The 15,045-nt window shown below is 30.7% G+C and overlaps 1 protein-coding gene and 1 long non-coding RNA gene across 3 annotated transcripts; both read right to left on the minus strand.

Moving 5' to 3' along the window:
- Positions 1-544: 544 nt before the first annotated feature.
- On the minus strand, positions 545-1,149 carry LOC104790208 (uncharacterized). Its single transcript, XM_010515912.2, has one exon. It carries the CDS (start codon positions 1,061-1,063, stop codon positions 545-547), a length of 519 nt encoding a protein of 172 aa, XP_010514214.2. The 5' UTR covers positions 1,064-1,149.
- Positions 1,150-5,558: 4,409 nt separating this feature from the next.
- On the minus strand, positions 5,559-7,149 carry LOC104790209 (uncharacterized). Of its 2 annotated transcripts, none has more exons than XR_015560325.1 (2): positions 6,851-7,149; positions 5,559-6,119 (listed from the first exon to the last, which is right to left on the minus strand). It is a non-coding gene; the product is annotated as an uncharacterized LOC104790209 (long non-coding RNA). The 2 variants fall into 2 exon arrangements; XR_768658.3 differs by lacking the exon at positions 6,851-7,149 and adding an exon at positions 6,234-6,645.
- Between the last annotated feature and the right edge of the window lie 7,896 nt (positions 7,150-15,045).

Consider the following 15,045-nt stretch of genomic DNA (forward strand, 5'->3'; position numbering starts at 1 on the left):
TAATGGGCCTTCTGGTCAATATAGTCCAAATGTTGACTTTTCCTCAGGTAAGGCCTCATAGCTTGTATTAGAGCAAACATCTCAATTCTCAAATCCCAAATTAATATAACTCGAGTTGAAACATTGTGGTTACTGATTACTGTTTTAAACGTCTTACCAAATTCAGCTGCATATTAAACTACCGATTAGACATTTAATTTACCAATAATAAATCCCAGATTGTGATATGAACATATGATTGATCTCAGATTCTGTTCTCTGAATGATACTTTCAAAGTTTTTTTTTAAATTAAACAACAGCTAAACAAAGCATGAAGATGTCCACTAAAGTCTAAAGATGAACAAATCCTTGAGAAAGGGAGCAAATAAACATATCTAAGCCATTTTTCCCTACTAAACATTTGATTTTTTCTAATCCTACAAACTTAACAAAACATATCAGATCCTAAATACATGAAAGAGAGAAAAGAAAAAGGAAAGAAAAAAACAAAAAAAAAAAAAGCGAGCCACCGTTTCGCTACGGTTAAAAAAAACAACTCCGAAATTACTCCGCCGGTAAAAACTCCGGCTGCCATGAAAACAAATCGCCGGAATCTAAACAAACATCGGAATATTCGAAAAGCCCATCACCAAGATCGCAAGTTCCGAATTCCGTAGTAACATGATCCTCAATTTCAAACCCAGATAACTCGGCGACCTCTGATGAATCCGACGAAACCCGTACCAACTCCGTCACCGTCTCCTCCGTACAAAGCGTCGGCGGTTGTGGAGGAGGTGGAGGCAAACCCAGCTCGTCGTCAGAAGTTTCAAAAAGATAACCAAGATCCGGCTGAGTCTCGGCAGAGCCTTGCTGCACCGCTGTCGTCGTGATGTTCGACAACTCATCTTCGAAACTCTTCATGACTGAGTCAAGATCTTGAACCACTGGGTCGGTCTCCGAGTCGTCAAACAAATCGTCTCTCAACCGCTTCACATCCGGCGAGTCGTCAAGGCCTAACTCGTCTTCTCTGACTCGTTTCTTCCCGACCGAGTCAGTCCCAGTGAGCCTCTCCTCCATGACCATAAGCTTTAGAAATTGTAGCAACCGGTACGGTTTACCGCTTTTGGTTTAGATGGTATGGTTTTAATGAGTGGCAATGTTGTAATTAACGTGAGATTATGGGTGCAGAATCGGGAAGAGGGGAAATTCGAGAATTTATAGTTGGAGAGACAAGAGAAGAAGCGAAGGGTCGGTAAAGTGAGAGAGATAGCGCGTGTTCAAACGTAGACATTGGCGCGTGGATGAACGATTCATTTGGGGATCACGGATCTCTGCCTTTTTTATATATATCCCATTTCTTTTTATATTTTTGTCCTTTTTTTGGTTTTTATTTTAATTTTTAGAAAGAAAATAAAAAACAAAATATTATTTTGTTAAAATAAAAAAAAAACTGAAATTGCTTTTTACGGGCCGCCGGCACTTGCCGGTGGTTCTTCTTTGCTTTTAAGTTTGTTTTCTTCTTCTGTTTTCAATAATTGTCATGGGAGACACTCACTTATATCGAATTTGTTTCTGATCTATCTCCTTCTTTTGCATGGTGGCAGTGTTTGTGTTCATGTTTACAATGGATTATCAGTTCCATGCAAAAACGATGCCAAACCGTGAAGCAGAAGGTGTAACTTCGAGTTCTCTTGAGCAAATAGTCTATGCAATCTCGATTTGGGATTTTTTTTTTAGAAAGTGGAAACGCAATCGTTTCCAACATCTTCCTCTCTTTAGGGAGGCAATTCATTCTTGGTGCGTTAGAATGTTTTGGTTACTTGATTCAACATACGACGAGCCTGTTATCTCCGTGAAAGATTTCTCCGTTTACTGAAAGGGATTGAGTATAAAGTTAAAAGAGATTTATGGCATATTGATCGACGAATTTGGGATCCAGACATAACAAACTTATGGAGAATCGAAGAATTAATGCAAGAGAAGATATTGAGTATCATCACTAATATTAGACGACTGTGGAGTTTCTTCCATGAGAAGATAGTCAAAAACGACGATCTCATAACTTTGGGATTGATTCTAGAGAGGGAAAGAAACAGATTTATTTATCTATTGGAGAGTAAAGCTTCGGTTTCCAAAGCGTCATAGAAATTCACTTCTCTACCTTCTTTTTATTGATTGGTTATGTATTTGTGGATGTGTATTTTGATTTACTCAGTGTTGGTGTATCTCTAATGTATCAACTTTTGTACAAGATTCTGAATCTATGAATGAAGGAGGTGTTAAAAATATATATATATATATATATATATATATATATATATATATATATATATTTTTGGTTTTTATTATTTATTTCAGATGTCGTTTTCTAAATTTTCTGAACCTTACAAAAATTGAATCAGAGTCGAAGTCCAGTACGTTGCGGCACAGATGCTCGATCAGTTAGGTTCGGCTAAGAGTCTCTGAGAACATATTCAATATTGAAAGAAAAAGAACAGTGTTAACCAAACATAAAAATAGTATTAAATTGTAATTACATTAATTTCAAACAGATTTAAAATCTAAAAGTAATTCTGTTAGATTATCGAGAAATCATTTAATACATGAATTTTAAAATTTAAGTAAAAATAAAGTCATGAACTTTTCCCATATAACCAAAAAAAAAAAACAGAAAAGGCAGTAAGTGTTATCAGGAAAAAAAAAACTTAAGCCTTCAAAACCATTAACATCTCATAATCTTCTTTTTAAAAAAGAATTAAGCTTTTTCAGAAATATTGTCAAATTAAACCATCTAAAATCAGTTCATCAAGCACATCGCTGATCTAGATAGGAAAGAAAGAAAAATAAAAGGTCAAACCGACTAAAAAATAAGTGAAATCCAAAGAAAAAGAAAAACGTAAACTTAACTAAATTTTTAAAAAGACAGTAGAAAACGTTACAATTATTAGAGAACAAAGAACATGTAGAATTGTACAACACATCACGGGTGAGTACATAAAGCAATATCAAGTACATAAATCTCCACGACCATCCTGAAGTCAAATATTATCGCCAAATCTAATTCATTAGAGCAAATGTTAGGTGAACAAAAAAAAACAAAAAAGAGAGAAATGCTATTTTCGGTTAAAAAAATATTTAGTTAATTATTTCTAGCTTTTAATTATTCCTCTATTACTCTGAATTATATAAAGGATAGTTTGCAGTGTTATAACCTTTTAAAAACATTCATAATTACATTCGCGTCCCATTAAAAATCAGTATATATTTCTATATTTTTATTGATAGAACGTCAAATATCCGTATATTTAAATATGCCACATTACAACAATACAGCCCTACATCCAAACAAGAGTTTCATATATTCTGGCTCGCTCAGTATTTCTTTATATCTTTTGTTTAATCTAATTAAATATTTAAAAGTGGCTAAATAGAACAGAAAAAAAAACAAATAAGTAGCCATAATATAAAATAAATTAATTTAGTTCAAAAAGTGATAAATACCAATAGTATTTTGCTTAAAAATATATATATCAGAATAATTATAGTTATTGACAATATGAAAACATATATATTTTGACCCCAAAAAATGAAAACATATATAATAATTCCCAACTTAAATGATATCTTAGTAACAATTTGTTAATTTAAGATATAAAATAAAATTCAAATACATTAGAGGAAAATATTTTGTTAAGAATATGTGTAGCTAACAACTAATAGTTAATAAAAATAAATAATAAGTACAAGTATAGATGATTTCAAAGGCATTTAAATGAGAGTTTAAGTGACTTAAATAATTAGAAATCAAATGAATTAAATACTATAAGGATGATTTAGTTTTCTTTTTTTAAAAAAATAAGTTTGACTCCTTATTTGTTTACGAAAATAAGACGGAAAAAGTCTCCTTAGTATTTATTATTTTGGATTTTCTAAAAATAAAAACATAATTTACCTTTATTATTTCTTATATTTTTTACTAATTAGTTTTTTGACTAACCGTTTATCACCATTCATCATAAATTATTTAATTGTTCGTTTCAACTTTACCACTTACAAGCTTATTGTGACTATCATTTTTTTCTTATCAAACAATCTATAACATTCTTGTTTATTATTAATTTCGATTGGATGATTTTTCAAAGTATAAACGGTCTCTAGAGTGCATATGTCAATATGACCAGGAGCTGAACGACTATTACTGCTAAATGCTAAGAGTAACAAAAAAAAGTTTCAATATTAACTCAATAGCTACTAATCAAAATGACTGCTTGTGAATGTTGGTTTTTGGTTATGAAGAATTTGGTAATTTAGAAAAATCAAATATACTAATTTATAATCAGAGTCATACTCTAGTGAATTTGATTGAAAACTATTTTTTGCCAACTTAAGTAAGATTACAACATTTCAATATATGTTGATTTTTAACTCAAGTAAAACATTGTAAAAATGATTTTACCAATCGAACCTCTAGAATTTTATTACTAAGACACATCTTGGCCACACATATAGACGCTGGTTTCAATCTCCAAAGATGCATATGTTCTCAATATTTCTTTTGATCTAAAAATATGTTCTCAAACTTTGGCAAAATGTTTTTCTAATGAATATGCCAAGACTAAACACAGTTACATGATAATAGAGCAGGTTTTAGTTGTGTCATAACGTCATTTTTGATGGAATCAGGCCCATCAGTTTGGTTGCAATCAAGTGAAACAAATATCAGAAGACTCGAATGTGATACGAACTAACAAACACATTGACCGATTCTTTTTCAATAATTGATGTAAAAAAAAAAAAAAAAAAATCTTTTTGAACATTCATCTCTGACTTTTTAAACATTTATCTATTCGGGTATGTTTTTGTAGCGAAATACCATCTTTTAGTATTTTTGTTTGCTTAAACGAATGTTAAATGAATCTTAAAGTAAGCATCCATAGTATAAAAGTGGTTAAATACTTTTATCTTCGAATCTTCTAAGAGATATCTGTAAGATTTTCTTGTTTGGAATTTTAGGAAAAAAAATTCAACAAAAAAGTTTATGGAAGATAGTTATATTTTTTTTTTTGGGGGGAAAAAATAGATAACTACATATTAATATTCAAATAAACTCTCATTAAACTCAAAATGAGTTAAAAAGGAGAAATTATGAAACAAAACTGAGTATGTATTTGGAGCATTTTCGTTTGTTGCATACTTGGCAGAAGTCTCTTGATGCAATAGTTGACCTTAAACATGTTTACGTCATTTATAAATTTAATTTTCATAAAATGTAAATTCGAATAATAAAGAAAAAATTGTAATAAAATTTTAAAGTACGGATGGATCTCTCTACTAAGCAGTAGTACGTAAAACTAATTGTCATAAAAATACAAAATTTATATATAAGGCTAAGATCAACATTTGCTCATATCTTAAAAGACCTATCTCTCTTCTCGTGACAATGTGAAAATCAACAACAACAAAATCTATTGGAAACGAATAACGATTAATGGAAGTGGTGAGCATGTGTAGAGAACCATCCAAACAAACTATGTACAAATCTTACCTTAGGCATGTTCATCAAAGAATATAATAAAAATATCTTAAAACAAATTTTATTCTTAATTTTGAAAAAAGTGAAATTAATATTTCATAGGTCTATTAAAGGTTGTTAAATTTGAGGTTCTTAAAAATATTTTTCTTTTTAACTGTAAATTATTATGGTATTTTGTTTAAATTTATAAGACTTGTATACTTTCAATCCTTTGATGCATCTAAAAGCTTCGGTTTTGTCTCCACTCATCACGAACTCTTTCAACAAGTCGTTGATCCTTGCTTTCACGTCGTCAGCAGTCCTCGACAATAATAGTGACCTTCTTTTTGTACTCAGTGAAATCAGAGTCCAAGCTTGCTGGATCGGAATGTCCATTGCCCCCCTCCTGAGTAAATCCCCAGCCATGTTGGCCGCATGTGGCAATGGCAGAGGAGGAGATATATTCAATTGAGAAATGCAGGAAGGATTCGTTTTCTCCTCCATAGAAGAAGAAGAAACTTTAACTTGTTCTTGTTGTTGTTGCTGCTTGTTAAACTCCATTCTGTTTTGAATCCTTCTTGCCAATTCCTCAATTTTTTTTTTTTTTTTTTTTGCCACACGAGAGCCCTTTAAACAAAAATCAAAATCACCATAGAGTCAATTAGTTTCTGCATTCTTCTTTCTAAACTGATCATTCACAAATTCAACAGATTCAATCAAATATATATATATAACACATACCAAATCTTGGATTCACTGCAAGAAGAAAAAAAACAAACCATATTTGCCTGATTCGAACCCTTCAAAGAATTTGACAACTAGTTCAATAACAAGTTTAAGTAACATTATTATAATGAGTATTAGATTATGAAAGTGTCATTCTTGGCATTGACGAAGAAATATGCAGAGAGAAGCATAGGTAAAAAGATAAGAACTCAAAAAGGATTATAAGAACATGAGAAAACACAATCTAACGTCACGAGGTTAAAACTCGAGCAACATGAGTTTCTTTAAGAAGAGAAAATACCAAGTTCTAAGCGCATCTAACAGCTACAAGATTCAGATCAAACACAAAACCAACTTGACTAATGAACAGGACTTGACTAAACTTCAGTTGAATGCAATCTGAAGATGTGAGGATGTATATGCATGTTGGTTAGCCCTTTTCGTTGCTTAACGATTTAATTCCTACCGCATTAAGAAATGAGATTCTATCACCTTCAAACTTTGCTAAAATCGATTCTAATTCCTACAAACCTAATTTCTTCTCACATCCCTATAACGGTAATGCATGTCGATCCAAAGGAAATCAATAAGATTAGGACCAAGAAAAAAACTTATATAGTCTATTGAACTACCCCGTTGGAGATTTAACCACTATAAGATCCGATTTGGTCAACCAAAGGTCTGCCGGATTGATGAACCGAGATCGTCGATCTCGTCTCTAACGGTGGAGATGATGATACCGTCGATGAAAATCCACTTTCCAATTGAATCATCCTTCAATTCTCTGCTTTTCTCTGTAGAGATCCTATTACTTTCAAAAGCAACAAGAGAGACGAGATAAACGAGAGAGAAAATCGGAAAAAAAAAAAAAATTCTTTTTCCCTCATCCAATCACAGACTGACACAATCAAGTTTTTTTTTTCCGTAAATCGAACTTTCAAAGCGTAATTACAAAAACTTATATAGTGTAACACAATTATTATATACGCAAATGTATATGTCATACACTAAAAAAAATACAAGAAAATTAATGATGTTTCCGAAGAATAGCCTTACTCGCTAACCATTCATAAAATCGATTATTGTTCAATTTCATATTTGATTTTTCTCTGTTATGATTTGCTTGCAGCATTTTGTGGCTGAACTTTCTTTTTGCGAACCATAACTGTAAAACCAATGTGTCCAAACATAATTCTGAAATATAGACATAATGGTACTAAAGCTTCCGTACCAAAGTCTTTTTGAGATATCTCGACTTTGTAATATTCTTCACAATTAGTTTCAATATAGTAATAATATCCATCTTACTATCCTTTGAAGCAATCTTCTTGATAAACTTCAACAAAACTCTGAAACTCACCGGAGGCCACAATACTTTGTTTGATCTCACACTCTGCTCAACACCATCATCATTAACACCCAATAAGCGATAAATGTGAATAGTCATAGTCATAAGTTTTTGACTCTACAAATGTAAAATCAGTGCCACAAGAATAAACCAAGTCGTCTCCATCCCTTGTACAGACTCGATCAACATCGTGACATGAACATCATCAAACACTACGCAAATTTCTTGTGACCTTATCATGACAATAAAGTTCCATCGATGCTTTGTTAAATCGTTCTTCAATCCCCAGATCAGACCATTACCAATGATATATTGTCGCCTAAATGTGATCAAGCCCTCATTTAAATTCGCTATGCCAATACAACAATAGCCAAATCGATGCAGTGCTAAATCCATCACCCAAACAATGGTATCACCAACATTCCTTCCCGGATCCCAAATCCTAATCTTAGCTCCATTTCTCATGTAATAAAGAGACAAATAAAATTAAAACAGACATACATGGAAGGCGAAAAGACAACCATCAAAAAGAGATGGAAATAAACTGACACAATTACTCTTGGGCTGAGACTTGAGTAAGGTTAGAAATACACTCTTCCACAAAAAGAGAATGAACACGCGTGTTTGGATAGAACTACAATCGCGACAGAGACGAACCAATACAACCCTTTTCCTCTTCAAAAACAGGACTCCCAATGAACTTTGGGTGTGATAAAACGCCACACAAGCCGAGAGTGGTGTCAATAAAGTTACATGACTCAGATCTGACCACATCATCTTTCCAAAGGAGTAAATGATGGGGATTTAGAAATTGGATTTACGGAAATAATTATCTAAAAACTGTAAAGAGAAATAAATGGAAAAATTGAAAAGATAAAAGGAACCGACCGGAAACAATAGAGATCAGAAAACAGTTTTGAAAGGAAAGGCATCGTTTTGGAAAGAGAGAAAGGAGAGAATATTCTACCAAGAATTATTAGATTAAATATTCTACCAATGAAGGGAAATACAAACTAAATCATACAAGAATTATTAAATTAATTCTTCTATAATATTTTAGCAACTTTTTTGATGGAGGTACTCTTAAAATTCTTTATTTTTTATCCATCAATAACGAATGGATTATGGATGAAACGAAAATATAAATTTAATTTAATATTTCTTTTCAATTTAATTACTAGTAAATAAAACCTAACTGACTGTTTATATAGTATGAAGCTGAACAATGTATACATAATGAAAAAAAATATATTATTTTTAAGATTCTATTTGCAAACGAATAAAACGGACGTTTTAAAAAATTTGGCAAAAAAAGTTATACGATATATCTAAATAGTGATTTCATCAGTTTATATACTTAAAACACTATAAAATTTTTCAGTTTGATGAACTATTGATTTCCCTACACGGCTACACACATGTTAAAAATGGAAAAAAAAAAAAAATATATATATATATATACGAAAATATGTAACTCTAAAGCATCGGAACTTCAAATATTAAATATATTGTTTTGCCAAACCAAATAATAAATATATTTGTTAAGGTCCAAAAGAAAAAATTAAAACATCAACTTCAGTTTAAAATTTTCATAAAATTAATATTAAAATGGAGTTTTTCTTTTGTGGAGAAAAAAAGAAGTGCTATTATTCAAAAAAAAAAAAAGTGCTAAAAACTCTGATAAACAAATTTTGTAATATATGTTACGAATTAAAGAATTAAGAGGCGGTTCTGGTGCGCATCGCTATCACGTCTTTTCGTCTTCATTTAGCGCCACGATACTATCCATATAGATAAGCCCGATAAGTTTTATTAAAGTTTGTAGTTATAGGTTAGATCTTATATTAAAACTTGCCCATTCATATAATAGCATTTTATTCTTAAAACAGTTTGTTGAACTAATTTTTATAACTAATTTCACTATTATAGCTTTGTACTATATCTTCGCTCTATGATTGTCTTTAGCTTCATTTTCGAACTCGTTTTATTTTCCTTCAATTTTTATTAAATTATGTCATCATGTCATGTTCGAAAGATATACTATTATTTTCGTAGTGGAGAAGAAAAATACAAATCATACATTTTTCTCGATAATTTAAATCTCAGCCGACAGCGTGAGGCTTTTGCTGTGGCCATAGCACAAGGACATGTGTAGGGAACATGCCACGTGTCGGTATCGGAACCCTTTTCCCATCGTCGCATCTCAGCCGTCTATTAAGTTCCTGCCAACTGAAGTCTTCGTCGCAATTGTCGTTGGATCACTTATTCATAATGTAACATATCATCACTAATCTAATTACATATATCACTAAATAACGAAAATATAAATAGTTTAATATTTACAAAAATTAGCTATATTTGTTAAATGTATATAATTTTTGCAACAAAAATTAAACCGACTTTTTTTCTTAGATTTGAACTCAAAAATATTCCAACTAAATCCGATCCGAAATCTGTTGGGAGTTTTGTATCCATTTTTACACTGATATTAGAGTCTGTCTAAAATAAACACATCAGTTTAACATGTTAAAATGCTTTTCAAGTATAATATCCTTTGTCAACGTTTACATATTTGTATACAAGTTTAGAGCAACGGCTCTTTTCTTGTGTGTGTGGAGACAAATTTGTAATTAAGTTTTGTATGGGAGGACGGAAAAATAGCAGATCGTCCTTTAATACAATTCTTCTATTATTAAATTATCATTTAAGAATTTTTTTAATTTAAAAAATTAATGGAGATAAAATATGTACAGTTCATATTTTTTTATTTTTTTTGTGATAAATGCAGGATAAATACATATAGGCGGCAAATAGTTGCTTAAAATTAAAAGAATTGAAAATTTTAAGTTGAACAAAATTGGGCTGAATAATATTCAATCCATTCATCTCCAAAATAGTAGTTGAATAAATTGAACATTTTTACAATAGGATTAGTTTATTTTTTTTAACTTTTTTAGGTTGAATGAGTTAAATAATTATTTTCAACTTCTTCAACTCCTTCAACTTTTTCAATTGTGCAACCATTTGCACCCTTAGATCTAGTTTACAATTTTTTTTGATGTTATTTATTTTTGATCTGTACTTGAGCAACCAAATATTTGATCTATTTTATTATATTTGATCTGCTTAAACCACTTGATTTGCTCTGCCTAATATGCTTTCTCCATTTAAAGCCTAATCCGGTAACCGTGAACGTGTATACAATTTCAAAGTATTCATCAAATGTGACGTCGGCCAAAGTTAATCATCTTAAATTGTAATCCTTTTCAAAAGCTACTCATCACTTCATATATAAGTTAGATTCTGAACGTCGTTCGTAATTATGAGGTCGATCAAGAAATAAAAATAGAAAAAAAATTGGTTATTATTTCAGGAAACCAATTAATGTGTAGGGCGATCGATATTAATCAAACTGTGGATAATGTCTAACTGTGGATCCGGTAACCCGGATGAAGCATGCAGAGAGAAGGGGATGGGGTTCACCGGTAAACACCTTTGCCTTTTATCACTGTCTATTGAAGTTTTGCTAGGATTTGAGAAAATCAGGGGGAAGTGTAAAAACATAAAATTGAGGAAAAATTAAGAGAAGGAATAGGGGAGGTGAAACAAGAGAGAGCGTGGGAGAGGAAATCCCGATGCTGGCGACTGAAAGCAACGCCAACGTTGGAGAAGGTTAATAGGGAAGAAGTTTCGATATTAGTGTCAAAAAAAAAAAATTTTTTTTTTTTTTGTTTTTTTACATTTTCCTTTGACTTATACTATAACAAAATATAATGGTTATCATTATCATCTATCAATAACTAATTATTATTATTCTAGTTTGTTTGCTCATGTACTATATATAACACAACAATATGGATTATGGACGGTCTTTGTGTAACTCAAATATTTGAATTGTAAATCTTTGTTTGGAATAGCGTTTTTTTAGGATACGACGAAAACGAGTTTCTAAGCAAACTAAATTTGTAATTTTATGGAATACTTTTGAAAAATTAAAAAACATGGTGATAGAAACTAATCAATTATCCTCAGTTAAAATCAAATATTTATTTCTTGATTGTTTTATGTTTTAACAGTATCTGAAATGGAAACAATTTTTTATGAAGAGATAGAAAATAAGAGGAAAGTCACATGAATTTTTCATTGCACAAGAAATAGAAAGAAATGTTTAAGATGATAAGAGGATCATTTCAACTGTATGTGATTTAAATATGTAATGTACCTTAACAATATGAATTAAATGACCATCTATTTGATTATAGTTTCAAACTTTCAATGGTGATATTTCCTAATTTCTCAAAGGGAAAATTAGAATTACATCAATATTCCTAGGAGGTATCATTAAAAAAAGGTAAAATTGTAATTATTTATAGTTATATTAAATAATATGATATTTTATTCTATTAATTAAACAATCGACAAAATTATATAGTAGCATTGTATAGTATTGTTATCTATATTATTATGTTCACGGCATTTTTCAGAAGACGGCTTGAAGTTGAGCAATATTTATATCATATGTTATTATAATTAAAACATTTACTACAAATTTAAAAAAAAAATTAAATTAGGAAAATCGAGTATGGAAATACATATTTTCCTAAATATCTGAACAACATCAATTTCTATTTTTCTTTTTAATTACAAGTTTTAAAATGCTTTAATGAAAAAAAAACTATAGTATCTTACCTTATTCAATTTCTATTTTTCATAATTGGTTTGACATTATACATGTCTTCTATTATTCATGTCTTCCATTATACATGTTTTAAATTATACATAAATTGTTTAATGTTTTCTATGTTAAAATAGATAGAGCAATCGATGTCAAAATAGGTAGAAAAAAATATAAAAATAAACTAATAATGTATGATTTTATTATACTATATATATATATATATTTAACCTCCACAAAATGATATATGTTTTTTTGACTAAAAAACATGTGTCATTTATAGAGTTATGATGTCAAATACAAATATATATATATATATCCTGCTACACAATTTAAATAGTGAATACATCAAATTTATTCATATGAGTAATATCAATAATATTATCTGTGTAAATATCAATAACAATACTAAAAAAGCAACAATAATTTATGGAAAATTTTATTTATCCACGGGTCCAAACCTAAACTATAAATAATCATAAGAATGTGATGGGAATTAGGTTAATATTAGTACACTTATATATTTTTGTGGGTTGGTCTAAAAACACAAATAAAATATTTTAAAACTTAATTTTATATAAAAGAAGTTAAAAACCAATATTGACCGCTCCATCATACTCATAGACAAAACTAACTAATTTCAAATTGGTAAATAAAATTTAAATATTTTTATACTAACTACAAAGTATTATACATATTGACATATGTTTACTTTCACAACAACTAATTTTGATTGATTAAATTCCAAAATAAAAGAATTTTGATTAATTGAATTTCAAATAAAAAAAAATAATTTTTAAATAGTTAAAGAAAATAAAATTACAAAGATTTCAATATTATTGTAAAAAAAAGTTTAAAACATATATTTAATCCAACATAATATTTTTTTAGTAAATTATATAAAATATATAAAAATACATAATTTCACGATATACCGGGAGTTAAAATGTAGTTGTTAACTTAATATTCGTGTATGTATTACTATTAAGTATGTTAACTAGACGTATTTTCCACGAGATGCTTTGCTTTCAAAGTAGAAAAAAAAAACAAAATTGTATGAAATTTGGAAAAGCGAAGAACAAAGGTGTAGAGATGGTGGCTCATTTCTATCTTTCTCCATCAGGAAATTCCTAATAAGATAACTTGATAATTCGTTTTTCTCTCTATCTTTTTACTCATATACCTCAATTAAAATTTTGGTTTCCATTTTATTTTTATTTTTTTTCTGAAACAACATGTTACTTTAGATGCAAAGCTGTGAAGCTATCACCATAACTACCAAAACCGTACTTGTACTATTGATCGTCCATGATAACGTAATAAAGTTGTAGAGCAAACAGAAATGTCTAATAGTTTTTTTCTCTATCATTTTATAACAAATTTTACAAAATATGTTATATACATCGATTTACAGTAAACCGGACTAAACTAAACCGGAAGAACAAATTACAATTAAATAAGTAAACCAGTTCAACCGATTCACTTCTAATATCGCCCCTGAAGATGGAGGCGAGTAGATGTTGAGAACTCCCATCTTACGCATATTAGCCTGGAAAGGTGCTGGATGAAGCGCCTTTGTCAGAACATCAGCCAGTTGATTATCAGTTCGAACAAACATTGTCTTGATAATGCCATCTTCTATAGCTTCACGAACCTTGTGGCAATCAAACTTTATATGCTTCGCCCTCTCATGATAAACCGAGTTACTAGCTATGTATATAGCTGCAGTATTATCACAATACAGATAGACAGGAAGAGTAAAAGGAACTCTCAATGCCTTTAGAATATATGTGTACCAAATGAGTTCCTTCGTAGCTATACTCATAGCCCTATATTCAGATTCTGCTGAACTCATTGACACCATCTGTTGCTTCTTGGATCGCCATGAAACCAAAGACTGACCAATGAAGATTGCAAAACCACTCACTGACCTTCGACTATCCGGACAAGCTCCTCAATCAGCATCAATAAAACCACGAACAGAAAAATCTGCATCCTTGCCATAAAAAGACCTTGACCAATGGTACCTTTCAAATAACGCAAGATCTTATGAACAACCTGTAGATGAAACTTTTGTGGTGCTGACGAGTACTGAGACAATTTTGCTACAGCAAAACAAATATTCGGACGTGTAACTGTCAGATACAGCAACTTTCCAATCAGCCGTCGGTACTATTTCGTATCTGGAAGAAGAGCAGTCTCAACCTCCGAGAGCTGTCTAAGAGGCTTCGTACAATTGGGACGTCTCCTCCATCTTGTTGAAGTCATTTGCACATCAGGTTTCATCGGGATAGGAGATGGTTTGCAATCTGAAAAACCTGCTGCCTCCAACAAATCAAGAACATATTTCCTCTGGGTTAAGGAAATACCATCATCATTTATAGCAATCTTAATACCAAGGAAGAACTTAGGAGGACCAAGATCTATCAACTGGAACACAGAGCACAATTGATCTCTCAGATCGCAAGCAGCTTCAGCATTGGTACTCGCTATCATAATATCATCCACATAGACTAACACTACCAGGAAAGCATTCGAAGTACCTTTCACAAAGAAAGTATGATCTCCATGACAAGTTTCAAAACCGAAACTCAATAAAGTTGTCTTGAACTTGAGAAACCATTGTTGCGATGCTTGCTTGAGACCATAAATGGATTTGTGAAGCTTGCACACGGCATTTGGTGAAACTGTAACTCCAAGAATTTCTGCATAACCTGGTGGTAGCTTCATATATATTTCCTCATCGAGGTCACCATTTAAGAATGCATTAGAAATATCCAATTGGTGTAAAAACCATTGCATCT

The sequence above is a fragment of the Camelina sativa genome, chromosome 6, assembly GCF_030686135.1.
Source record: "Camelina sativa cultivar CO46 ecotype springtype chromosome 6, ASM3068613v1".
Taxonomy (NCBI): domain Eukaryota; kingdom Viridiplantae; phylum Streptophyta; class Magnoliopsida; order Brassicales; family Brassicaceae; genus Camelina; species Camelina sativa.